General features: G+C 42.2%; 1 protein-coding gene across 2 annotated transcripts in view; it reads right to left on the bottom strand.

Annotated features, from left to right (window-relative positions):
* The window catches only part of sfxn1 (sideroflexin 1), a 72,979-nt gene extending 52,806 nt beyond the window's left edge, over positions 1 to 20,173 (bottom strand). For both annotated transcript variants that reach the window (XM_055642986.1, XM_055642987.1), the window contains exons 1-3: positions 20,016 to 20,173; positions 2,521 to 2,692; positions 989 to 1,159 (exon numbers count right to left, since the gene is read on the bottom strand). In XM_055642986.1, the coding sequence (XP_055498961.1) occupies positions 989 to 1,159; positions 2,521 to 2,684 (335 nt within the window). In that variant the 5' untranslated portion in view covers positions 2,685 to 2,692; positions 20,016 to 20,173. The remainder of the gene's footprint in view (positions 1 to 988; positions 1,160 to 2,520; positions 2,693 to 20,015) is intronic.
* Between the last annotated feature and the right edge of the window lie 6,420 nt (positions 20,174 to 26,593).

Raw genomic sequence — 26,593 nt, 5'->3', positions numbered from 1 at the left:
TAACTACTTTGGTTCTCGCTACACACGCTATTTCCAAATTAAGATGATCACGGGAATAAAAATAGTATTTAAAATACTAAAACAAGGGTTTGCGCAAGCCATTTTTCAGTAAAATATATAGACTTTATATTTTACGACATTTCTTTCCAAAAACTTTAATTAATAATAATCCAAATTTGCATCTTAATATACAAGTATTATCTAGTTGGGTTACTCATTTATTTTTTTATTGCCACAATTTATAATTTTCCAAAATACTCTGGCATATTTTAGGGAAAGGCATTGTCTAATATCTCATCAATTGTTGCAAGATTTCCAAATGGCATAGATTTTGAGGTTGTATTTGCAACCTTATGACTATTTGAACTATTTTATTTAGGAAAATATCTAATTGAATTCTACTAATAGGGGTTATGGTACAGAGTCATAGAGTGATACAGTATGGAAACAGGCCCTTCGGCCCAACTTGCCCACACCGACCAACGATGTCCCAGCTACACTTGTCCAACTTGCCTGCACTTGGTCCATATCCCTCCAAACCTGTCCTATCCATGTACTTGTCTAACTGTTTCATAAACGATGGAATAGTCCCAGCCTAAACTGCTTCCTCTGGCAGCTTGTTCCATACATCCTTTGTGTGAAAAAGTTACCCCTCAGATTCCTATTAAATCTTTTCCCTTCATCTTGAGCCTATGTCCTCGATTCCCCTACACTGGGCGAGAGAAACAGTGCATCCCATCTATTCCTCTCATGATTCTGTACATCTCTATAAGATTTTACAAGTTATAATGTGTGTTGTAAAGGAATCAGTTGAAAAACTGATTCAAAGTCCATCACCTTTTCACATACTGTCCCCAAATCGTATTTTGTTAAATAGCAAGAGTATAGAGAAGTGCAGCTTTCCTAAATGCAAACTGGTGAAATTAAGTAAAGTAGCAGCTACGGGGAAATAAAACAAATCTCTTCAATGTAAAATGCCATTACTCACTTATAGAAGGTCATCATACATCCGGTAATTGTCATGTTCATTGGCACTTGAGCTGACATTCGGCCAATAAGAATCATCTTTTCCCCTGTATCTGGATGAAATGCAGAATCGTAGATATACTTTGCTTTCCAAAGATCATCTTCTGTAAGCCCAGCAGCTATGATACCTAGTCTGAGATATAACTCAATTAATATACCTAATAATTAATGAAATCTGCTAAAACACCGAAAATAAACTCAAAAGATTAGAAACAAATAGCAAATTAACAAAATTACAACACCATATTAACAAGATTCAGATGCCGGATGAAGCATAGATTCTTTTTCGTTTCTAAGAGTGTAAATATAGTGACGATTGTTCAAATGTTTTAATGCACTTTTTACATTTTCAGGTATCCTGAAAGTGCAATGTAATTCCAAGCTTATTTTACTTCACATGAACAATATTTTGAACAAATTACGGTTTGCTTATTTAATGTTCTACACTTGATATCAAAATAATGTAAAAAAAATAGATTTTGCTGCAATTATATTTACAGATAATTCTCTTCGACTTTAGAATGTTTTAGGTTACAACTTCCAAGGCATTGAGGCATTCATTATGGATTTATTATAGTTTCAAATTCAAAGTGTGATCAGGTTGATCGATAATAATGTTCCTATGCAAAAAAAAATGTACTGTCTCCATTTCTATAAGGTGCTACGGAGAGGAAAGACTCCTCAATGCCTTACAGAAATACTTTTTATTTTGTTTACTTAATTGACACCAGGCACAGGGGGCTTTTAAATCATGTGCTGCAGAACAGAGAAGCTGCGCGTAGTCAATTTCTAGGATAAATCAAAGAATTGTCGAGATTGAGATATCCAAAAATATGAAAAAAATTTGATGAAGGAGAAATTGTTTCTCTTTGCTTATTTCACAAAATATTAGTTCTGTATTCACACCCCACATTAAGTGGTTTGCTTCATAATTTTTATTTTGTTTTTGTATTTTTCAGAATACCAGGCACTTCTTAAGTACATTTATCAATTCCTTAATCAACCTACTCCCATCCAGCAGAAGGTACAGGTGCTTGAAAGCACACGGCACTAGATTCAAGAACAGCTGCTTCCCCTCTCTTACCAGGCTTCTGAACGATCCTTCTATAAAATCGGGTACTGTCTGATTCACTTCTACCCCATTGTGGACATTGGACATGAAATTGATGCAATACAATGCTGAGAACTATATTCTGCACTCTGTATCCTCCCCATTGCTCGATCTATTCTACTCGAGTTTGATTTGATTGCATTTATGTATGGTATCTGATCTGTTTGCATGGCATGCAAAATACAGCTTGTCACTATACTCAGTACATGTAAATAATAAGAAGCTGAACCTAAAAAATAAAAAAAAACTCCACTTGCAATAAAATTACACCCTAGTTTAATTTTTTTAATATATTTTAATCTGTATGTGGTAACATTTTATCAGGAAAATATCAATAAGCAGAAATAATCTTCAACGCCACACAAAGACTCTGACACACATACCTATAGTCATGTATTATCTTTCTAGCATTCTCCAACTGGGTATTCGATAGAAGAATGTTTCTGGGGTCAGTAACCGTGAAGAAGTGCTTTGCTCTCCCAATAAAAGTACCCTGATCCCATCGTGGTTCTTTGATATCAATGTTCAATGACAGTTCTCCAGTCATTTTATAACCTTTACAAGGGAAGCAACAAAGTTACTAAATGAATAATTACATTTCTTCATACCAATCATAATCCAATTCGACGACAAGCACATGAAAGAGCATTTTCATTGGAAGTTATTTGCAACAGGTTAATCGTTACAATTTAAGCTCAATTGCTGCTTCCTATTGTGTTAAATATTGTAATTATATAGTTAAATTACAACCATTTTAATGCAGCTAAACAATGGTCAGGAATTTCAAAGAGAAATGCTGTAGGTTATACATAATAACACGTGGCAATATTACTCAGTGTTGGTTAAGCAAGAGTCCGAGGTTTAAGTATCTTTCAAAATTCTTAAACTTTTTTTACTTTAATATATGGCTGACATTCAAACATTTAAAATGATTAAATTATCACGTAATTGAAAAAGTTGAATAGCTAATACAAATTCTTCAAAAGTATCAGCAACACAGTGGCACTCTAGGGCTTTACATTGAAACTTACATAGCATCTGAAACACACAGCTAACGATACGATAGAACTTTTTTTATCCCATGGGGGAAATTGACCTGCCAAGTCATAAAAACACAAAATACATGAAACATGAAATTAAAGTGACGAGTAGAAAGGATTGGGCATGTGCAAAGATGGGGAGGGGTCGGGGGAGAAAAGGGGAGCCGGTCTACCCTACGACAAAAGAGGGAGGAGTTGTACAGTTTGATAGCCACAGAGAAGAAGGATCTCCTGTGGCATTCTATCCTGCATCTTGGTGGACCTAGTCTGTTGCTGAAGGTACTCACTTCGCAGGTTGACCAGTGTGTCATGGAGAGGGTGAGCTGCATTGTCCAGGATGCTCCGCAGTTTGAGGAGCATCCTCCCCTCCAAGACCACCTCCCATGAATCCAACTCCGCCCACAGGATGGAGCCAGCCTTCCTGATGAGTTTGTTAATCCTACTGGCGTCCGCTGCCTTTGCCCTGTTGCCCCAGCACACAGCAGCGAAGATGGCACTGGCTACCACCGATTGGCAAAACATCTGCAGTATCTTACTGCAGACGCTGAAGGAGAGGAGCCTTCTCAATAAGTACAGCCGGCTGCCCCTTCTTGTACTGGGCCTCGGCGATCCTGGACCAGTCCAATTTAATGTCCAGGTACACTCCAAGGTATTTGTACTCGCTGGTAAACTGCACACCCACACCATTGATGGAGACAGAGGACATGGGTGTAACATCAAGATACTAAGGACACATTTAATGTGGGTAGAAGGATAATTGTTGGTACAAATGATTAGAAAATATGTATTGATCCTCTTTCATATTTATTTTTTTCTTAATCTTGACAGTAAGAAGGATATTCCAATCAAATAAAATTATAAATAGAAAAACAGTTAATATTGAATGATGGTGAACTAGTCTCGTTGCATTGAAGAAGTAATTTACCATGGGCTGCATCACACCTTGGAGCTGGTCTCAAAGCAACATTAGTGTGGCAACTGCCCAAACCAAATGTTCTATCCAATTGTCAAGTTTTCGATTGTCAACTTTAGTTATGAATGTGATTGGATAAAACTGACTAAAACAATTGATTGCTCATTATTATACTGGATTTATATTCATGTTACTGAAAAGGTAGCAAGGTATTGGCAGAGAAAGTAAAGCAGACAGTCTGAACTATTCTCTGGAATATAACCCTTCATAATCAGGGAGCTTACTGTAATATCAGCAGCTTTCTATATGTTACAACTGATTCACAATTAAAGAAAATATTTCAATTAGAACAATTAAGATTACCCTAATAATAATCAATAATTGTGAAATTCCTTTTCAGGCGTGACTGAGGCTCATACTTGTTGATGCCTAGCTGTCTACTCAGGAGTAGTAAAAGTAATGAGACCATAATTAAACTACTTGTCTCTTACATAAAGTGTGCAATGTATTTTATTGGCATTATGATCATATTATTAGATAGATGGTGGAATACCAATTGCAAGACTGGTATGTTATGGTATGTTAGCTTTCATTGCAAAAGGATTTGAGTATAGGAGCAGGGAGGTTCTACTGCAGTTGTACAGGGTCTTGGTGAGACCACACCTGGAGTATTGCGTACAGTTTTGGTCTCCAAATCTGAGGAAGGACATTATTGCCATAGAGGGAGTGCAGAGAAGGTTCACCAGACTGATTCCTGGGATGTCAGGACTGTCTTATGAAGAAAGACTGGATAGACTTGGTTTATACTCTCTAGAATTTAGGAGATTGAGAGGGGATCTTATAGAAACTTACAAAATTCTTAAGGGGTTGGACAGGCTAGATGCAGGAAGATTGCTCCCGATGTTGGGGAAGTCCAGGACAAGGGGTCACAGCTTAAGGATAAGGGGGGAAATCCTTTAAAACCGAGATGAGAAGAACTTTTTTTCACACAGAGAGTGGTGAATCTCTGGAACTCTCTGCCACATAGGGTAGTCAAGGCCAGTTCATTGGCTATATTTAAGAGGGAGTTAGATGTGGCCCTTGTGGCTAAGGGGATCAGAGGGTATGGAGAGAAGGCAGGTACGGGATACTGAGTTGGATGATCAGCCATGATCATATTGAATGGCGGTGCAGGCTCGAAGGGCCGAATGGCCTACTCCTGCACCTAATTTCTATGTTTCTATGTTAGTATTTTTAGCTTGCAGTGACAAAAATAAAATTTTCGCTGTTAAGAAACTTGTATACTCCGAGTTAGCAGATTCAAATACTTGGGCGCTAATGTCTCGAATGACCTATCTTGGGCCAGCATACAGATCCAATCTTGAAATAGGCACACTAATATTTATTTGAAGAGAGTTGGTACATCTTTGAATACTCTAACAAACCTTCACATATGTACTGTATAAATAATCCTGACTGGTTTCATCATGGCCTGTTATGGGAATTTGATCACAGAGGCCACAGAGAGTGGCCCTGTCTATCACGGGCACAACCCGCCCCTGAATCAAATGCATATACCATCAAGGATCCTCACAATCGGGATCAACCCAATCCTCATTGCAAAAAACAGCTGAATCAATAATAGCGGAATTGACCCAGAGTATGGGTGAGAAAACAACACATAAATCATTTCATTTATTTCTAGTGAAACAAGCTTGGGACCATTTTGAAAGAAAATCAATCCCAGAATGTGCATATTCCAGTTTCTTAATATTTATCAAGTTTATGACAAATAGTGAAGGGGATTATAATGTTGATAAGTAAACAAGCACCATACTCTCTGAAATAGTCAGAAGCATTGAGAATGCTTCTCTCCCCCCCCCCCCCCCCCCCCACTCCCATTTTAAAAGAGAGCTTTAGTTTTCCTTCCATTTGACAGTCACCAAAATAATTAGCTTGGTGTTTGACAAGTGGAAATAATAAATCTCAGTGTTACTTAACTAGCTGCAAATTTTCTCATAATCCCTGTGTAGGTGTGGGATTAAATTATACCATTAATCAATAACATTGGACTCCACGTAGCACAAGGAACAATAAAAATGTACTTATGTGATAATCAGCAAAAACCAAAATTGTTATTTTCCATGCCAGAAATGAGAATGAGGAAGTGAATTTTTAGTTATTTTTGCGACTGCGATTCAAGAATTAAACACTATTTGCAGAAGTTTATGGATTTAGTTTTTTTCTTTACTCCAAAAAAATCCTATTACATAACTGAAACCAGTTGAATTTTGCACAGTTGGCCAAAAACAAGCTTTTTAATTAACGTTTAAAGTTTATAGTAGCTGCCTGCTAATAAAGTACCAAGAAACCAAAGTGCCTGAAGAAAATGTTTTATGCAATCAGCTAGTTATAATAATCAGCACTGTATGTGTAAATTTGAACATGAAACAATTCAATTACTTCATTTTCTGTTTCATTATATCATTTCTATGCTACTTGACCTGCCAAGTTTTTCGTTTCTGTATTTGGTGCCTGACCTACTGAATATTTATGTTTTTATTTCAGATTTCCAGTGCATTCTGTTTTTTTTGCTTCAATTAAATATCTATTTTATCTGCTATTAGTGACATTGGTTGAGGGGAAAATGTCAACCTTAGCTTAAAGGAATTTTTAGCACGGCTACAGAATGGACCCATGGAATCTCTTGCATTACATCAAACAAACAGATGGTGTTTCATTTTCACCCCGCATCAGATCAAAGTGCATCTCTGGCAATGCACAAATACAACAGTATAGTGTCAGTCTACAATGCCCGTTCAAGTTCTAGCATAAAAAAGGAAGAAAACATTTGATTCCTTTACAACAAATCAAATAAGAAAAGAGAAAGGCCAATTCACAAATTTAAAAAAAAATTACACTGCAGTCTCAGCGGAGGAGGACTGCGAGTAAGATGGCCAAAAATCACAACGATATGTGATGGGGTTTTTGCTAAAATCAATATACAGCGCAGACAGGAAGTGGTCAAGATGAGACTTTTAGTTATATAGATATTACATTTGAAATCAAAATATTAAAAATACATGATTAACAATTATCTGTAAGGAACAGTCTTTCCAGAGACCCACATTTGCACGTTTGAAATGTTTAAATGCTAGAAAGAATGACTTTACGGCGAATACCTTCATCACACATTGCGCTATAATCCAACATGTCAGTATATGGCCTAAAGCAACATGATCTTTGACTGACATTCTGGATTCAGAGTTGCCTTCTGCACTTTCTCAACTTTAAAAATACTTTGCAGCTTCATGACCTATTGACGACACATGATGATGTCATAAATTGCACATTACCTCTGAAATTCTTGTCAGAATACTAACTAAATCTCAGTTTATAGTTATCGCATCTGCTACCAAGGTCATTCAAGACAAAGAACTCACTCACATAAACCTCTTTATCAACTATTTGAAAGCTAAAATAAACTGACAAAAGATAATTAAGTCAGTACTCATTATGTACAAGCCATAAATCACTAAATTGTTCAACAGTACAATTAATTTTGCCATTTTACTTCTCTCTCACATATATTGTCTGCCTATCTCCACCATTGTTACTCTGGGTTTTAAGCTTTTTCACATTTTCAAGATCGGCAACAAGATCTATTTGCATGGGAGTATTGCTAATGGAAATAATGGTTAATGCAAATTGTGACAGTTTATCTATTGACTTGGTTATTACAGCAAAATGTTTCCATTTACAATTGCCATACTAACAATGAAGACAAAATTAAAACTTAGATTGTTGCAAAAATTCCCCATTTTAGCTTTTGGGACACTTCAGCACTAATGCTTGAAATATATACACAAATTAAAACAATGAATCAAACATCAACAGGGCAATTGAGATGGTAGAAATAGGAGGATAGAGCAGATCAATGTGTGACATGGGGCTGTCCCACTTAGGCGACTTTTTAGGCGACTGCAGGAGACTATGCAGTCGCCACATGGTCGCGGGTAGTTGACGGGGAGTCACCTTCATGGTCGCGAGGAGTTTCCGCATTCTGGGAACTAGTCTAGGCTTCATTATGGTTGCCGCGATTTTTTCAACACGTTGAATAAATGGGTTGCCAGGTGGTCCTAGTGGGTTGCCAGAAGGTCGACGGTTCTCGGAGGTTCTCGTAGGTTGTAGCCGGTGCTGACCGGTGATTGGCTCAGTGGGAAAAAAAAGGTAAGCAGTAGTTTTCAGAACCAAGGATAACCGACCGGTAATGTTAAATGTCCGTGAGCTTCACAACCGTGTAACTGTCTTATTAAAAGTTGTCTCCACTCCTCCCCCCTCTCTTTTAAAGATATACCGTACACTGTGCTAGCCGTCTTAATTACAGCGCCAACCTTCCTGTTCATCGCGGTGTGTGTCTGTATCACCTTGGCTTTGCACCGTGAGAATATTTTAGCCAGTGCTCCCCCCACTTGTCCTGTCCCCCGCCTGCATGACGGGCTGGTGAAGGAAGCGATGAGTGTGTGTGTGTGTGTGTGTGTGTGTGTGTGTGTGTTCCACTCTAACAGTCGCCGTTCCAGTTGCCGTTTTTTTAGGTGACTGTTGGCAACTTGACAGTCGCCGGCAGTCCGCTGAAATATCGTCCAAGTGGGACAGGCCAATTTGGAATTGGTGCAGGGGCAGGAATTCCGATTTTCAGACCAATGGGATCTCCTCTCAGGCAGAGGTGATCTGCAGAAGATGGACAGGTTGCATCGGAACTAGAGGGGGACCTGTAACCTTGCAGGGAGGTCTGCTTTTGCTACCCGGGAGGGTCAACACTAGAGATTAAACTAGGGTTTAAGCTTTCCCAATATTGACGAGGGCATGCTCAGTGCCAAAGGCTTGAACGGTTCAGAATTTGTGAGGTGTATCTAAGAGGTTTTCTTAAAACAGTATGTGGATAGTCCAACTCGAGAAGGGAATCTAATGGACTTTGTGTTGGGAAATGAGCTTGGCCATGTGGCGATGTTTCAGTGGAAGAGCATTTTGTGGATAGTGATCATAACTCCTTAAATTTTAAGATCGTTTTGAATAGGGAGAAGATTGGTCCTTGCGGAAAGGTGCTTAACCAGAGTAAGGAAAACTATAATGTTACCAGGCAGAGCTTGGGAGGGCACACTGGGAGCAATTGTTATTGGGTAAATTCACATCTTATGGGGGAGTTGTTTAAAAGCCATTTGATTAATGGTGAAGAACTGTATGCTCCAATAAAGAGGAGGAATAAGGATAGCAAAGTAAAGGAACATTGGATGAACAAAGAAATCATAAAATTACTCAAAAGGAAAATGTAAGGGCATGTACGATAGTCATAAAGAAAATGTAAGGGCATGCAAGGTTTAAGAGGTTGGAATCAGACAGGGCCAACTGTCAACAGGGCAATTAGAAGGGCCAAAGGGGACCCGAAATGGAGGGCTTTAAGTAGGTATGTTGCAAAGCCTACCTGAAGCGTCGCTGAAAATCTGGTGCAGCGGGTGTGCGCGATTTTGGCGCCGTTTAGAGGGGGGCGGGTTTAAAACGCGATTTTCACTAGGCTGTTCCAATCGAAGATGTTCAGCCTAGTAAATCATTAACGAAAAATCGCTGAAAGACCCCGTCGCAAAAGGTATTATTAGTTTTTATGGCCTTGTATAATAGTTATAATAGTTTAAAAATCACTCTCTAAACCCGCGACCTCACGCAACCACAGGGCCGCATGGAGCTGTATACAGAAGGTATGTAGCTTATTTTTACATTAAAAAGGGCTTCTTAAGAACCCTTTATACAAAGTTTACTATTGCGAGTAGCTCATTTTGGGCTCTTTATATCCCGCAGTATTTTTCTGGGCATTTGGGGCACAAATCTACCGCAATGTGAACGTTCTAAACCAGCGCGTTCACAGGATCCCACTAGAAAGCTGATTTAAATGGACTTTAATTTACAGCAATTGAACACTAAATTCCTTCCATTTGGCCTATAAATTAATGTAAATGAGATTTCAAAATCATGTTTTATTGTGAATTATTTATGAATATTATTTGGACACTTGGGCTATTTAAAAATGTTAATCATTTATTAAGAAATGGATAGATGATTAGATCTAGTAATTGAAGTTTGAAATTAGCTACACTTGGGTAACTAACTAATTATATGTTTTAATTTCAGGTCATCCAAGTAAGATTATTTTATATTTGTTTCAGAATGGTTCAATCTACGATAACTGAAAATTTCATTCAGTTCTCTTAATTTTTAAGAAGGTTATGGCCTTTTGACAGCACACGATCACAGCTTTTTTGTCTTGTCCATAGAAAATCAATAGGGAACAAGATGCTAATTTCCGAGTATGAAAATGGCCATGACTTTTTAAATACTTGAGATATGAAAGTGAATTAGGTGTCAAATTAAACTTATTTTTATGCTTTATCTGATGGGATAAATAACAGACTTGATTTTTTAAATCTCAAAATTTTGTAACATTGCTACTTTAAGGCCTTCCTGGTGGGGAATGGAGTGTAGAATGACTGAACGTCCATAGTAAAGATGAGGGAGTAGACGGTTGATGTCACACCGGCAGTTAGAAATAAAGAGGTCTTGATGGCCGTTTTTGGGAGTCCAAGAGGATGGGGACCGGTGGAGACGGGAGAAGTGGTCATCACTGGGTGGCGAAAAAAATCTTGCGGGGAATATAAAAACTGACTAAAGTTTCTTTAGGTATGTAAAAAGGGAATGATTAGTGAAGATGAATGTAGGTCTCTTACAGTCAGAGACAGGTGAATTTATAATGGGAAACAAGGAAATGGCAGAACAGTTAAACAAGTACTTTGGTTCTGTCTTCACTAAGACACAATCTCCCGGAAATACTAGGGGACCGAGGATCTAGTGGGAGGGAGGAACTGAAAGGAATCCACATTAGTCAGAAAATGGTGTTAGGTAAACTGTTGGAACTGAAGGCAGATAAATCCCCAGGGTCTGATTGTCTGCATCCCAGAGTACTCAAGGAGGTGGCCCTAGAAATCGTGTATGCATTGGTGATCATTTTCCAATGTTCTCTCGACTCTGGATCAGTTCCTGTGGTTGGAGGGTAGCCAATGTAACTCCACTTGTTTAGAAAGGAGGGAGAGAGAAAATGGGGTTTTATAGACCAGCTAGCCTTCCATCGGTAGCGGGGAAGATGTTGGAGTCAATTATTATAGATGTTATAGCAGGGCATTTGGAAAGAGGTGATGGGATTGGTCAAAGTCAACATGGATTTATGAAGGGGAAATCATGCTTGACTAATCTTTTCAAATTTTTGGAGGATGTAACAAGTAGAATGAATAAGGGAGCGGCAGTGGATGTGGTGTATCTGGACTTTCAAAAAGCATTTGACTAGGTCCCACACAAGCGATTAGTGTGCAAAATTAGAGCACATGGTATTGGGGGTCGGGTATTGACACGGATAGAGAACTGGGTGGCAGACAGAAAGCAAAGAGTAGGAATTAACGGGTCCTTTTCAGAATGGCAAGCAGTAAGTAGTGGGGTGCCCTAAGTCGGTGCTGGGACCCCAGCTGTTTACAATATATTTCAACGATTTAGACGAGGACATTAAATTTAAACATCTCTAAATTTGCGGATAACACAAAGCTGGGTGGCAGTGTGAACTGCGATGAGGATGCTATCTATGAGGCTGCAGGGCGACTTGGATAGGTTGGGTGAGTGGGCAGAAGCATGGCAGATGCAATATAATGTGGATAAATGTGAGGTTATCCACTTTGGTGGCAAGAACAGGAAGGCAGATTATTATCTAAATGGTGTCAGATTAGAAGGGGAGGTGCAACGAGGCCTGGGTGTGCTTGTACATCAGCCACTGAAAGCAAGAATGCAGGTAGAGCAGGCAGTGAGGAAAGCATATGGCATATTGGCCTTCATTATGAGAGGATTTGCATTTAGGAGGAAGGAGGTCCTACTGTAGTTGTACAATGCCCTGGTGCGATAGCACCTGGAGTATTTTTTTTAATTTAATTTATTAGAAGCAAATGTACAAGAGTAGAATCAACGGCATGTAAAATTATACAGTTATTGTACAGCTTCAATTTTAACCTTTTAGCTTTGAATTAGAAAAGAAAGGAGACCAAGAAAGAGAAAAAGTGAGATGTGCAAAGATAGGACCCCTAGACTACCAAAGTAGTGTAGCCAAAGAGTGAATAAAAGAAAGAAAGAGGAGAGGAATAGAAAAAAAAAGGACAAAAAGAAAAAGAGAAAGAAAAGTGATGGTACACCTGCCTCTCATCCCTCCCCACCCACCTCACCCAACACATAATTAGATTTAAATCCAAAGTTGTACGCCATACTATCCTTGTAAGAAATCAATGAAGGGTGTCCATGTCTTGGAAAAATTTTCAAGGTGTAGTGTCTCGGACACGTTTATAATCCACATCTTAAGAGTAGGAGCACCTGGAGTATTGTATGCAATTTTGATCTCCTAGTTTGAGGAAGGACATTATTGCAATTGAGGGAGTGTAGCATAGGTTTACCAGGTTAATTCCCGGGATGGCAGGACTGACATATGATGAAAGAATGGGTTGACTGGGCGTATTTGTTGGAATTTAGAAGGATCAGAAGGGATCTTGTAGAAACATAGAAAATTCTTAGAGGATTGGACAGGGTAGATGCAGGAAAAATGTTCCTGATGTTGGGGGAGTCCAGAACCAGGGACATAGTTTAAGAATAAGGGGTAGGCCATTTAGAACTGAGATGAGGAAAAGACATTTCAACCAGAGAGTTGTGAATCTGTGGAATTCTCTGCCACAGAAGGCAGTGGAGGTCAATTCACTGGGTGTTTTCAAGAGAGTTAGATTTAGCTCTTAACGGTTAGCCAGAATGGTTACTGACTTTGGATGATCAGCCATGATCATATTGAATGGTGGTGCTGGCTCAAAGGGCCGCATGACCCACCCCTGCACATATTTTCTGTGTTTCTGTTTCCCATAGAAAAAGGCGCGGAGGTGACGAAAGAAAAGCTCAACGTATTGGCGGACCCAGAACGCGTTGAGGTGGGGGCGGAGGGGAACGAAGGTGAGGCCTCTGTTGAGGACAGACCGTTCCGTATCAGAAAGACGGAGATCAGGGGGCATGGTGAAGACACGACAAGGGTGGGGGTTTGGGGTCAGAGGAGGGCCAGGGAGTGGACAAAGGATGAGGCGAGATCTGGAGGGGGGGTGTGTGGTGCGAGGACTATGGGTGGGGTGTGGTTGGGGTAACCTGGTTAAAAGAGGGAAGGGGGAAGACCCATCACTACTGAGGTTCCCTGTTGGAGGGGGGCAGCAGTAAGACCCAGCAGAGTCTTGTTTTTTTGTTTTCAAGGTCCTCCAAAATATTCCAAATGGAATTTAAACTGGAGGTGGTGGAGGGAGGACTTAAGCCAGAAAGGGTTATTGGAAAGAAAGAGCTACCTTAAATTTAGTTGCATCTGATTGGGTAACTATAGTAGGGTGGAGATTATTCCATGCTTTAATTGTGCAGGGGGAAGAACGAATTGCTGTACACATCTGTCTTGGTAGCTGGAATCACAAATTGGATCGAATGCCCTCGTCTGCTCCTAATTGGTTTGGGTTTGGTGTAGGTCTTGTAATCTATGTCGAGCTGACCATTTAACATTTTGTAAAAACAGGTCAAATGGTGAGCTTCACTGCTGTCTTGGAGAGGGTACCACCCCAGAGAATTCAGAAGTTTGGTAACACTCGCTTCTCTCTCATAGGTGTTAGTAACAAATCGAGCTGCCTGTCTTTGGACACGTTTGATGCAAGACATTTTTTTATTTGTGTATGGGTCCCATACTGCAACTGCGTAGTCCAAATGAGGTCTAATGAGGGTGAAGTATAGCTTCTCCTTGACAGAAGTTGAACAATGATGAAAGTTGTGCCGCAGAAAATTTAGGACACCTGTTGCTTTCACCATTGCATGATGAATCTGACTATTCCAACGAAGATCATTCTGCAATTTGATGCCAAGATACTTGGTTTGTTTGGATTCTTCAAGGGTGGCACCAAATATATTGTAAGATATTTCGCCTGGATTCCTCTTTCTGGTGACATGCATGGTTTCACATTTGGAAGGGTTGAACTGCATGCCCCATTGTTGTGACCACTGAACCATTGTATTGAGATCCTTTGGAGAGCATCTTCATCAGCTGACTTAATTGGACAGTACCGCAAACAATCATCAGCGAATAGATAGAGTCAGACCATGTGCTGCTGGAATCTGCATCGTAGAAGTCGAGGGCCTGATGCTGAGCCTGGAACTCAGGCGAGGTGATGGCTCCAGCCCGTTGATGGGCGGTGGAGAGGCGCTGGTGGAGGCCCGTGGGGGGCTGGGGTAGAGATACGGGGCGGCGGCAACATCGGTGGCCCCTGGGAGACAGTGAAGGTCAGCGAAAGCAGCAGCGGTGGCCCCGGGGAGGTGTTGAGAGTGGGCGACAACAGCGGTGGCGGTGAGAGTCGGCAGGCCACGGCAGTTTCGGAGGTCCGGGCATGGGTTCAGCTGGGAAGGTCAAAGAGGCGGTGAATGTTGATGCTGATCCTTTTGGTGGCAATCTCGGCCTCATGGTGTTCGGTCCTTGTTGGTCTGGAGACTAACCACTTGTCCACTGGCGAGAGGTTTAAGTGGCTTACTGGATTTGTCAAAAAAAAGTTTCTGTGTATCACGCTTGAATTGTAGTTGTTTCTGGACTGCAGGCGGAGAATGAACTGGTGGCTGCAAAAGCTGCTGGGACACAGGCAGGGGAGCACGGGTTTGGCGAGACATCAGTCGTTGGGCTGGGGAACCCAGTATAGGATCCCTTGCAATGGTCCTTAAATTGAGTAGGTCCAGGTATAAGTCTGATTTTGCAAGGTAATTAGTTGTTTTTCGCTTCGGACAGCGTGTTCGGCGAGTCCGTTGGACTGCGGGAACTCAAGGCTGCTGGTAAGATGTTGGAAGTCCCATAGTTTTGCAAAGTTTTTGAAAGACTGGCTGGTGAACTGTCTGCCGTTGTCGGACAGAAGACATGCAGGGGAGCCATGCAAGGAGAAGTGACGCTGCAACTTCTCGATAACCGCTTCAGAAGTAATGTTTGGAGTAAGTTGATGTTGAACCAACCCGAGTAAGAGTCAACAAGAACCAGATAGTGTTTACCATGCTATTCGAATAGGTCAATGGCTAACGCAGACCACTGGAGAGGAGGGACTGGGTGTGGCAGTAAAGGCTGCTTCTACTGATGCGGTGTCAGGCTTTTGCAGACGGTGCAAACTTCGTTTTTTTCGCGTATGTATTTGGTCTTACCAGGCCGGTAAAACATGCTTTGTGCCCGTTGTAGGGTTGCCTCCATGCCGGGGTGGCCGCTGTGGATGGCGTTGAAGTACTTGTCCCGGAGGACAGCTAGGACAACTGCCTTGTGGCCCTTAACTATAATCCCGTCCTGTAACACCAATTTGTCACGAACCAGGAAGTATGGGCGGATTGCGAGTGGGGTGTTTGTGTTATTTATCCGGCCAGGCACGTCAGATGACTGCAGACAACAAATGTAAAGTATCATCAGCAGTCGTGCGTTCTGCTAGGCTGCTCAAACAATCAGTCGGAACCTTCATTACTGAGAACTGGGCCTGTTCAGAGTTGTTGTTCGTTGGTTTTGTGTGGGGTTCCTGATAGCGTGTCAGCTATGTGCATGTCCTTGCCTTTCTTATAGACCATGTTGAAATCAAATTGCTGCAGCTGCATCATCATTCGTTGTAGGCGGGCTGGGGCAGTGTGAATGGATTTATTCAAAATGGTGACCAACGGCTGGTGGTCAGTTTCTATGGTCACACACTTCCCAAAAATAAAGTCCTTGAATTTCGTGCAGGGGAAAGCCACTGCGAGCAATTCTTTTTCGATCTGGGCGTAACGTTGTTCAGTGTCAGTTAGTGTGCGAGAGGCATAAGAAACAGGCTTGCAGTCGCCATTGGTAGTGGTCTGCAGGCAAGCAGCGCCAAGTTCGTACTGGGACCCATGGCAAGTGAGCATTACTGGTAACTCCAAAGTAAAGTAGGCAAGAGTAGGTGCGCTAGCCAGCTGCAATTTAAGTGTCAAAAGCTCTTTAGTGCTGTGGATACCAGGACCATGCAGCGTCCTTGTGTGTCAGTTCTTGCAGGAGGGCAGATATGTTGCTGAGGTTGGGAATAAATTTCCCCAGGTAGTTGACCATTCCAAGGAGCCTTTGTAGACTTGCAACGTCAGTAGGAACCGGCATTTTGTTGATTGCTGCAGTCTTTGATGGGTCTGGTCTGAGACCATCACTTGTGAAAACATGTCTGACGTAAGTAACTTCTGGGATCAAAACTTGCACTTCAGGGGATTGAGTTTGCGCTGAATGTCTTTGGCACGGTCTAATATTTTCTTCAGATTGGCATCATGTCAGCCAGGTCGCGTCCGTAGATGAGAATGTCATCAATTGTGATGGCGCATGGATACCCAGCAAACAATTGTTCCATCGTACACTGGAAAACTTCGCTGGCAGTGTTGATCCAAAGGGCATTCTCAGAAATTTTGTATCGGCCAAAAGGGGTGCCAAACGTAGTAAGATTGGACGAGTCTGGGTCCAGAGCTTTAGGCATCCAGAACAGAGAATACTGATGTGTTGCCTATTTGAGCAGTAACTTCCTCTACTGTTCGCATAGAGTAGTGCGGGCATTTGATTGCAGTGTTAAGATCTCTGGGGTTTATGCAGATACGGATCTTCTCCTTGTTTTTCTTTGTTGCGATCACCATGGTGGAAACCCAGTCAGATGGGTCTATAACTTCGGCAATAACACCCATGGAGACCATCCGCTAAGTTCATTGTGAACTCTGTCATGGATGGCATGCGGAACACTATGTGGTGCTCGGACCACAGGAGCGACGTTGTGATCGACAACAATGTGGTATTTGAGGGGCAACTTGCCAACCTCGTCGTTAAACAGATCTTTGTATTGAGTACTTGTTGAGTGGGCCCGTCAACGAGAAAGAGTTGATGGACAGCGCGGCCAAAGTATGCGCGAGATCGTGGCATGCATTGATACCGAGCAAAGCCTCTGAGTCCCCCTTAACAATATAAAACTTTAAGGTATGGGGCTGCTCGTCTATGGTGCACTTTATATTAGTTTGTCCAAGTAGGTGTAGAACATCTCCCCCATAAGCCCGAAGCCTGGCCGAGGCCTTTTCATTCAGCATTACAATTTTTTTTAAACTCTGATAACGAGATGACGTTGCATTTTGCCCCCATATCAACCTTAGCGATCAAAGGCCTATTATTCACAAACATGGTTACCTCAGGGTCAAGTTGCTCATTAGACGAAGGGAGGAGAGAGTGTTTGGCAGAGCTGGTGTCTGTACTTTCTGAGAGCGGAGCAGGGATGGCAAACTAGGCTCTAAGCATTCGTTATCAGCAAGTTTATGTTGTAACAGGTGCAGGCTTGTCCTTGGAGCTAGCTGAGTCTCACAGGAATGGCAGCATCTAGCAAAATGGTTTAATTTCTTGCAGAAATTACAGGTTTTCCCATAAGCAACACAGAACTGCCGACCAGTAGCATGAAAATAGTTGCAATTTTGACATTGAACAGCAAAACCTATCCGAGGCCAGGCAGGGCCGGGCTGAGAACGGGTGTTGTGAGAGGAGGTGTCTGTAAGATTGACACTATACTGCGAACGGTGACCGGAGGGCACAGACTCAGTGTGGGAAAAGGTTATCTCAGTAATCCGACAGGCGTGCTCTGCTTGATTAAGGGCGAGGTCAGTATTATGAAGAAGTTCACTCCTTAACTTGCTATCAAGCATACCTCCAACAAGGTTGTCACGGATGAGTTAATCGCACAGACCACGTAACTGGCAGCATGCAGCCATGTGTTGCAAGCCGCTAATAAAACGTTCAATCGGTTCATCAATCTGTTGCATACGAGCATAAAACTTGATATGTTCAATAATGTAGTTCGAGGGCAGGTCGCACAACTGTCTGAACTTTGCAAGCGGCAGGGTCATCAATTGTTTCTGCAGGCACTAGGACCCGCCCATTAGCATCCAAAACGGCAGGCTCAAATGTAAAATTGTCGGCACGATTCATTGCCTCAGGTCCCGCTAAGTTGAGCAATACAGAAGCACGCATATCGGGGGGGGTCGTTGCAATAAACGATGCAAACACAGTGAGTATAGTCACGCTCGAAAGACGCCAGCATTCAACAATGTCAGAGTCAAAGTTCAGAGGACTAGGACAGCGAGATGAGTTTGCCATTATAGAGATAACTGGCACAAACTAATTAAATAAAACAAAACCCGATAAACATCAATGGAGTAGGTAAGACTCACTCTCTGACACCATGTAATGAGTGGAGTCAAACACATATCAAGATACAACACGTGTTTATTAGATCTACTTACAGTATCGATCTGCAGAACATTACAGTTCCTAGCAGCTACTCATACTGAATGGTGCAGGCAAGCTCTTAATATAAAATGCATATTAAGCGGAGCCACTACTAACAAGCACTACAATTGGCTAGTAGGAAATAACCAATCTACACTGATGATGCGAAATAAGTTAAATAGGCCCCAATATCGGCAACATTATCATTATCCGTATTGTGTAATTGTCTATCCATGATCACTATTTTCATGCTAAATATCTGACTAAAAACTTTCACAATACATACACAATACAATAGCCGCCGCCATGTTAAACATGGTGGCAGTCATGACCGATCTGTATGTATGTCTGTGAAAAACGGCTCTTGTGACAAGGCTTGTCCTCGATCACAACTTTTGAGTTCAATCAATACAAAACAATAGGGAACAAGATGCTAATTTCCTAATATGAAAATTACCATAACTTTTTTAATACTCAAGATATGAAAGTGAATTAGGCAAATATTAAAAGGTTTTTTATGCTTTATCTGATGGGATAAATTACAGGCTTGATTTTTTAAATCTCAACATTTTGTAACATTCCTAAGCTTTAACCTAAGATAATACGAGTTGCGAGTTAATGTTTAATATGGCATTGACTATGGATGAGACAAATACCAATAGTCAGCAATTTATTCTACAGCGTACTATATATACCTGCAGTGTAATCGGGAAAACCCTTTTATCATCTATAAAGAAAAATACATTTAGAATGCCATCTCTACAACCCGAGGTAAACACTAGAAATAAAGTCAACAAAATTAAACAAATTATTGCAAACACACTTTGCTGGATTAATTTCATTTTCACATAAAAAACTATTCCAATAGATTACGAAGTCTTCTGGGCTTCATTTTCTCCAACTTTGGTGCAATTCAAGAAATTATTGCATCAGAAACGCTGAAGCCTGTGCATCATTATATCGTGTTTGGAGCTCCAATGGGCTAAAAATATGCATTCAGCAAAAATTTCTGCGACACGTAACCAACGTGTACGCGATTCCTAATGATTCACAATACAAAGTAAAATTGCCTGTGCGGTTTCTGCGACAATGCACCCAATCAAAACCGGTTGCTGTCGGAAAAATTTAACTGCAAAGGGAAAAAAATGAACCGAAATCATCGGTAGATTAGGTTTGATTAATCTTTATTGCAAAAATACCTTAGAGGCATTTATTCTGCGGCAGTTACAAGCGAACAAGCAACTGCAAGTGAGCGGGAGACCCTTGCAACGGGGAGGCCGGCTCCTGTGATTCACTGGGGGCTCAGTTCTCACGGTGGTTACCGGAATCCCGGGTTACTGCTAGCGATCCCTCATCAACCTCTAACACTGACGGAGATGACAGGGAGCGGGATCCCCGCGGCGTGGACTGCCGCTGCTGCTTCGACTTTGCTCAGGCTCAGCTCGTTTGGAGCTCCGCGGGGAAATCCATTCATCCTATCCCGGCACCTGCCCGCTCTTCACGACGGGGAATGTAAACCGTACTGCAGCAGGGACTCACCAGTTAGTTGCTGTTGCTGTTGCTGCTGCTACTGCTACTGCTGTTGCTGTCACCACCGCCGCCAGTCAGTCAGTCAGTCAGTCAATCCCCGCACGCAGCCGCCGCTGCAGCTTCGATGAGGAGCTTCACCCGGAAGTGCTGCTGACAGCGCGCGAGCTCAACTGAACGGACGTGCATGAGGGGGCGCATGGCGGGGGGATGGTGACGCGAGGGCGCTCCGTCACGCGGGCACGGGGAGGAGGGGGAGAGGGGCGCGCTCGTGTCAGCTCCTCTAGGATCTTTGGTCTCAGCACTCCTGTGGCCTAATCTTTGCCTGTGGCGGACCCGGAGTGGACGGACGGCGCTGACTGCGCGCGAGCCCAACTGAACGGACACGTGTATGCGGATGGTCAAGATACTAAGAGAGGAGGAGAAGGGGGAGCGCCGTGTCAGAGCTCGTGACCAAAGATCATAGAGTTTTATCTTTATCTATGATCTTTGCTCGTGACCCAGGCGGTTGCCCTCGGGACTGACAGCGCGCGACTCCAACTGAACGGACACGTGCATGAGAAGGCGCGTGGGGAATGATAACGCGAGTCGCTCTGCCGGGCAAAGATTATAGAGGAGCCTCTAGGATCTTTGCTGCCGGGGTCTCCGGCACCCGGGCACGGGAGGATGGGGAGAGAAGGGGGATGGGGCGCGCGTCCCACGCGCTAGTGCCCCAGGCGGCGGCGGCTGGCCCCCGGAGCCGAGAGCGCTGACAAATGCAGGACGACAGGAGAAGGAGAGACGAAACGACTGCGGATGCTGGATCCCCAGGGCGTAGAGGTCCGAGCTTTGGACCAGCATTATGTCAAGGGCCTGTCCCACTTGGGCGTCATCTGCACGTCAGTTACGCGACATCCTAAAAATTGGTTGGCGCGTCATGACGCACGCATGGCGTGTGGTGAGGCGTGGTGGCGTATGCAGCGACGCGCGGTAATGCGCAGCGCCCCAGGATTTTGCAGTGCTCTAAATCCTCGTGCGCCACCTGCGTGACGTATCCCTTGCGCACGCTGACGGTGTACGTGTAGCGCGTGGTGACACATGTATACGCACTGACGCACGAACATTGCTTATTCTAATTTATTATGCGTCAACGTCCGTAACCATGCGCTGCCCGTATGCCATCGGCACGCCATTTGCGCGTCATTGGAGCGCCACAACACTTGACCACCCGGGTATAAAGCACGCATAGTTTTGAAAAAATTTCACCATAGTATCTTTGATTTTCACTGGGAGAATCCTTGCCACGGAGATCGGACTAACGACATTGCAAATGGCTCCCAAAAGAAGCAGGGCCCTCAAAGCACTTGGCGCATGACTGTCATACTGCTAGATGCTTTTCGCGCGACAGATACTACCGGCCACCATCCCCACCATGTAGCCCTATCAAAATGTCTGAAGACGGGTCTTGACCCGAAATGTCACCCATTCCTTTTCTTCAGAGATGCTGCCTGTCCCGCTAAGTTACTCCAGCATTTTGTGTCTATCGTTGGTTTAAACCAGCATACACAGCCCAGTCATAATGTTGAATGGCTTGTGAAATCAGGCAGCACCGCGTAGCGGTAGAGCTGTTGCCTCACAGCGCCAGGGACCTGGATTTGGTCCAGACCTTGGATGCTTGCTGTCTGTGTGGGGTTTGCCTGCTCTCCTGTGACCACGTGGGTTTCCTCCTACATCCAAGATGTGTTGGTTTGTAGATTAATTGGCCTCTGTAAATTGCCCCCAAGTCTGCAGGCAGCGAATGAGTAAGTGGGATAACATGGAACTAGTGTGAACTGGTGATCAATAATTGCCGTGGACTCGATGGGCCAAATGCTGTATCTCTAAACTAAATCATCTAGAGTAGAATAAGCTTGTATTCTCATTCACAGTGCATTCATCTTAACAAGAGAGACTCAGTCATCAAACCATTCCAAGTGAATTTTTGTTGCACTCCCTCTACGGCAAGTACAGACGGAACAGTACAGTGATGGAAATTCATCCTTACAGAATTAACACATCACTGTTCAGAAATTTGAGATGTGGAATAAAATTTGTGCTTGCAGAATTTATGTGAGAAAAGTAAATAAACACCAAATCTTTTTTTTAGCTCGTGTTTCCTAATGCATACATAGATTACATAGTTATGTGTTACCAGAAATTGTGATGTGGATAGTTTTCTGGGAATGCTAATGCTTGGAAGAGAAGGCTTGGGTCATTTGTATGTTGTTTTATTGGTAAGGAGACAAAACTAATAATATTCTAACCGGGCTCACCGGCTTTCTTAGATACTCTCCTATACACAAATTCTCTTCTAATTTCACAAATCATACATTTCAACACACAAATCATACGTGTGGCTTTTCACTTTCGATTATTAGTTCCTTGTGCACATTTCTGAGTAAATTGAACATTTTTTTGACGCTATGAACACTGGTATAACTTTACAACCACTCCACATCGCCATAAATCCCTTCACAGTTAATTAGGTTTGAAGTCCAGCTGCTACATAAGCAAGGGGACAGACAATTTGCTGAGCAAGGTCTCAAAACAGCAAACAAGATAAATAATCATTTATTTTTGTTTAATAATCAATGATATTTTCCACGTTGCGTGGATCATACATATAGATCACATAAAAAGGCTTAACGTAATCCAGAACATTGTGAAAAAGAAGGAAATATATTCATACTGCAATGGGTTGTGATGCTCATCATAACAATTAGGAGGACTTTGTCTACATTGTAAAATTTAGATTTATGGCCCCTGATTGCCAATAACCAACCAACTATTGTATTTGAAAATGCAATTGCCTTTCGTTTTTGGTTACCTTCAATGTAATGTGATGCCAGAATTAAAGGAATAAAAAATATAAATTGAGTATTTTGAATTACCAAGCATAGATTTTTCTGAGATGCAGTGGGGAAATAGCGAAGGCTCTGTTTTTTTTATTATTAGTGCAGAGGATTTGGAGATGCTTATTTTTTTTTCAATGATAAATAATTAGATGGAATATTCACAGGTTGATGATCCTAACATTGGGAGGAGAGAAGGTATTAGAAATATCTCTGAGCGAAGCAAAGGGTAGTAACCATAGGGTGCAAACCCCAAACCGAAAGGGGAACTCAGCGAGTCAAACAGCATCTGTGGAGGGAAATGGACAGACATTGTTTTGGGTTAGGATTCTTCTTCATCTATCTGAACAAGGATCAAGGCAGGGCAAAGTAGCTCATAGCCCACTCAACTTTGCAAAGTCCTATTCACATATCTGGGGACCTGCATACTGGAGATTCCTCCTTAAAGTAGAAACATAGAAAATAGGTGCAGGAGTAGGCCATTCAGCCCTTCGAGCCTGCACCGCCATTCAATATGATCAGGGCTGATCATCCAACTCAGTATCCTGTACCTGCCTTCTCTCCAGACCCCCTGATCCCTTTAGCCACAAGGGCCACATCTAACTCCCTCTTAAATATAGCCAATGAACTGGCCTCATCTACCTTCTGTGACAGAGATTTACCACTCTCTGTGTGAAAAATGTTTTTTTCATCTCGGTCCTAAAGGATTTCCCCTTTATCCTTGAACTGTGACCCCTTGTCCTGGACTTCCCCAACATCGGGAACAATCTTCCTGCATCTAGCCTGTCCAACCCCGTAAGAATTTAGTAAGTTTCTATAAGATCCCCCCTCAATCTTCTAAATTCTAGCGAATTCTAGTAATCAAGCAATAATGTAAATTAGGCATATCTTTCAGGCAATGTACCAGATTTTTCCTTTACAATTGCTGGGTACACCCTATTCCTTCAATGTTAAATCTATGCCTGTGAATTCTCATGTCATTCGGCAAAAAAGCTTCCACTTGGTAGTTATCTGTTGTCCGCTTCATCAGATGATTCAGTGCCCTTTTATGTTGAACAACAGTTGAAAGAAGCACCAAAAATAGTAAAGGCGCAGAATGTATCCTCGGTGGGGGGGACTTCCATGTTTACCACTTATTGATGGCTCAGTGGCATCAATTCCTGTGGACATACCGTGCCCTCCATAACGTTTGAGGCAAAGACCTATCATTTATTTATTTGCCTCTGTACTCCACAATTTGAGATTTGTAATAGAACAAAATCACACGTGGTTAAAGTGCACATATCAGATTTTATTAAAGGGCATTTTTATACATTTTGGTTTCACCATGTAGAAATTACAGCTGTGTTTATACATAGTCCACCCATTTCAGGGCACCATAATGTCTGGGACACATGGCTTCACAGGTGTTTGTAATTGCTCTGGTGTGTTTAATTACGTCCTTCATGCAGGTATAAGAGAGCTCTCATCACCTAGTCTTTCCTCCATCTTTCCATCACCTTTGGAAAATGTTATTGCTGTTTATCAACATGAGGACCAAAGTTGTGCCAATGAAAGTCAAAGAAGCCATTATGAGACCCAGAAACAAGAATGAAACTTAGAGACATCAGCCAAACCTTTAGGCTTACCAAAATCAACCGTTTGGAACATCATCAAGAAGAAAGAAAGCACTGGTGAGCTTCCCAATCGCAAGGGGACTGGCAGGCCAAGGAAGACCTCCACAGCTGATGACAGAAGCATTTTCTCTATGATAAAGAAAAATCCTCAAACACCTGTCCAACAGATCAGAAACATTCTTCAGGAGTCGAGAGTGGATTTGTCAATGACCACTGTCCGCAGAAGACTTCATGAACAGAAATACAGAGGCTACACTCCAAGATGCAAACCACTGGTTAGCTGCAAAAATAGATGGCAAGGTTATAGTTTGCCAAGAAATACTTAAAAGAGCAACCACAGTTCTGGAAAAACTTACATGGAGATTAACTTGCATCAGAGTGATGTCAAGAGCAAAGTATGGAGAAGGGAAGGAACTGCCCAAGATCCAAAACATACCATGTCATTTGTGAAACACGGTGGTGGGGGTGATATGACCTGGGCATGTTTGGCTGCTGAAGGTACTGGCTCACTTATCTTCATTGATGATACAACTGCTGATGGTAGTAGCATTATAAATTCTGAAGTGTATAGATACATCGTATCTGCTTAAGTTCAAACAAATGCCTCAAAACTCATTGGCCGGTGGTTCATTCTGCAGCAAGACAATGATCCCAAGCATACTGCTGAAGCACCAAAGGAGTTTTTCAAAGCTGAAAAATTGTCAATTCTTGAGTGGGCAAGTCAAGCAAAGTATGTAACTAAACATGACTACTTTCATTTACATGGCATTGCTGTGTCCCAAACATTATGGTGTCCTGAAATGGGGGGACTATGTATAAATACTGCTGTAATTTCTATATGGTGAAACCAAGATGTATACCATTGGCCTTTATTAATATGTGACAATGTGCATTTTAACCACATGTGATTTTTTTCCTATTACAAATCTCAAATTGTGGAGTACCGAGGCAAATAAATAAATGATGGGTCTTTGGCCCAAACATTATGGAGGGCACTGCATATGCTACATTGTGATTGCAGCAGGTTGTGCCTGAACCAAAATGAGAACCCAGCATGGCACACACCTGTACCTGTGGCATATGCACTGTCACATTAGCATTGATAGAAATGACCACTGCAAGACAAAGTCCTTTCTTCCCATATGACTTAGGCAAACTGATGAATGCAAACCCTGAAAGGAAAACAATTAAAGCAAGAAAAATAACATGTAGGTTCCAATTTTTCTTGGATCATTGCTAAATTGTATTGACTCAGTGTCTCTGGCGGCCTCCAATTCGGATCTGAAAAGTAGTGTCAAGAATTCAGCAGTTGAAAGAAGAGGGAAAATGAGACACTGAGAAAGCAGACATGTATTGACAGCAGGTCTCTGGCGGGCCAAATTCGGATCTGAAAGTAGTGCCCAGCAGCAGCAGACAGCACACCGCCACAGTCTGCAACCTCATGGCCTGGCTGGCATCCCTCTTGTATTACAAACAAGTCAAAGGATTAACCCTGGTTCAATGCGTGCATTGGGTCATAATGGAAGAGCACCAGGCTTATCTAAAAATGAGATACCAAACTTTGAAGGTGAAACACAGGCTACATGAATGTTAAACAACAAAACCTGCATGTCAGAGTTAAGTGATCCTACAACCAAACAGGTCTGAAGAAGGGTCTCGACTCAAAACGTCATCTTTTCCTTTTCTCCAGAGATGCTGTCTGACTCGTTAAGTTACTCCAGCTTTTTGTGTCTATCATCAGTTTATACCAGCATCTTCAGTTCCTTCCTACAGTTGAGATGAAAGTTCTGCAGTGCTATGTAACGGACAATTCAACAGTTGATGCGAAGAGGAAGCTCCAAGAATAAGCAATCCACTATAAGAGGTGGATCTATAAGATTCATTGATTATCAGAGCTGTTTTTCTGACTTTCACTCTGGTGAAAGGATCTGCAACTGTGTGCTGTGATTCTGGAGGAAAAGAGAGAACTGGGTGACTTTCAGCTACTAAAACATTGTCATTGGCTTTCGCTATGCGCCTTGTCTAAGAAGCACTGGTTTCCTGTTAATTTTTGGAGCATTTTAAACACAGTAGCCTGAATGTCTATCATCCTGAGTGATAGTAA

The sequence above is a fragment of the Leucoraja erinacea genome, chromosome 11 (assembly GCF_028641065.1).
Source record: "Leucoraja erinacea ecotype New England chromosome 11, Leri_hhj_1, whole genome shotgun sequence".
NCBI classification, from domain to species: domain Eukaryota; kingdom Metazoa; phylum Chordata; class Chondrichthyes; order Rajiformes; family Rajidae; genus Leucoraja; species Leucoraja erinaceus.
Note: the sequence above shows the minus strand (reverse complement) of the source record. Positions and strands in the feature narration are given on the sequence as shown.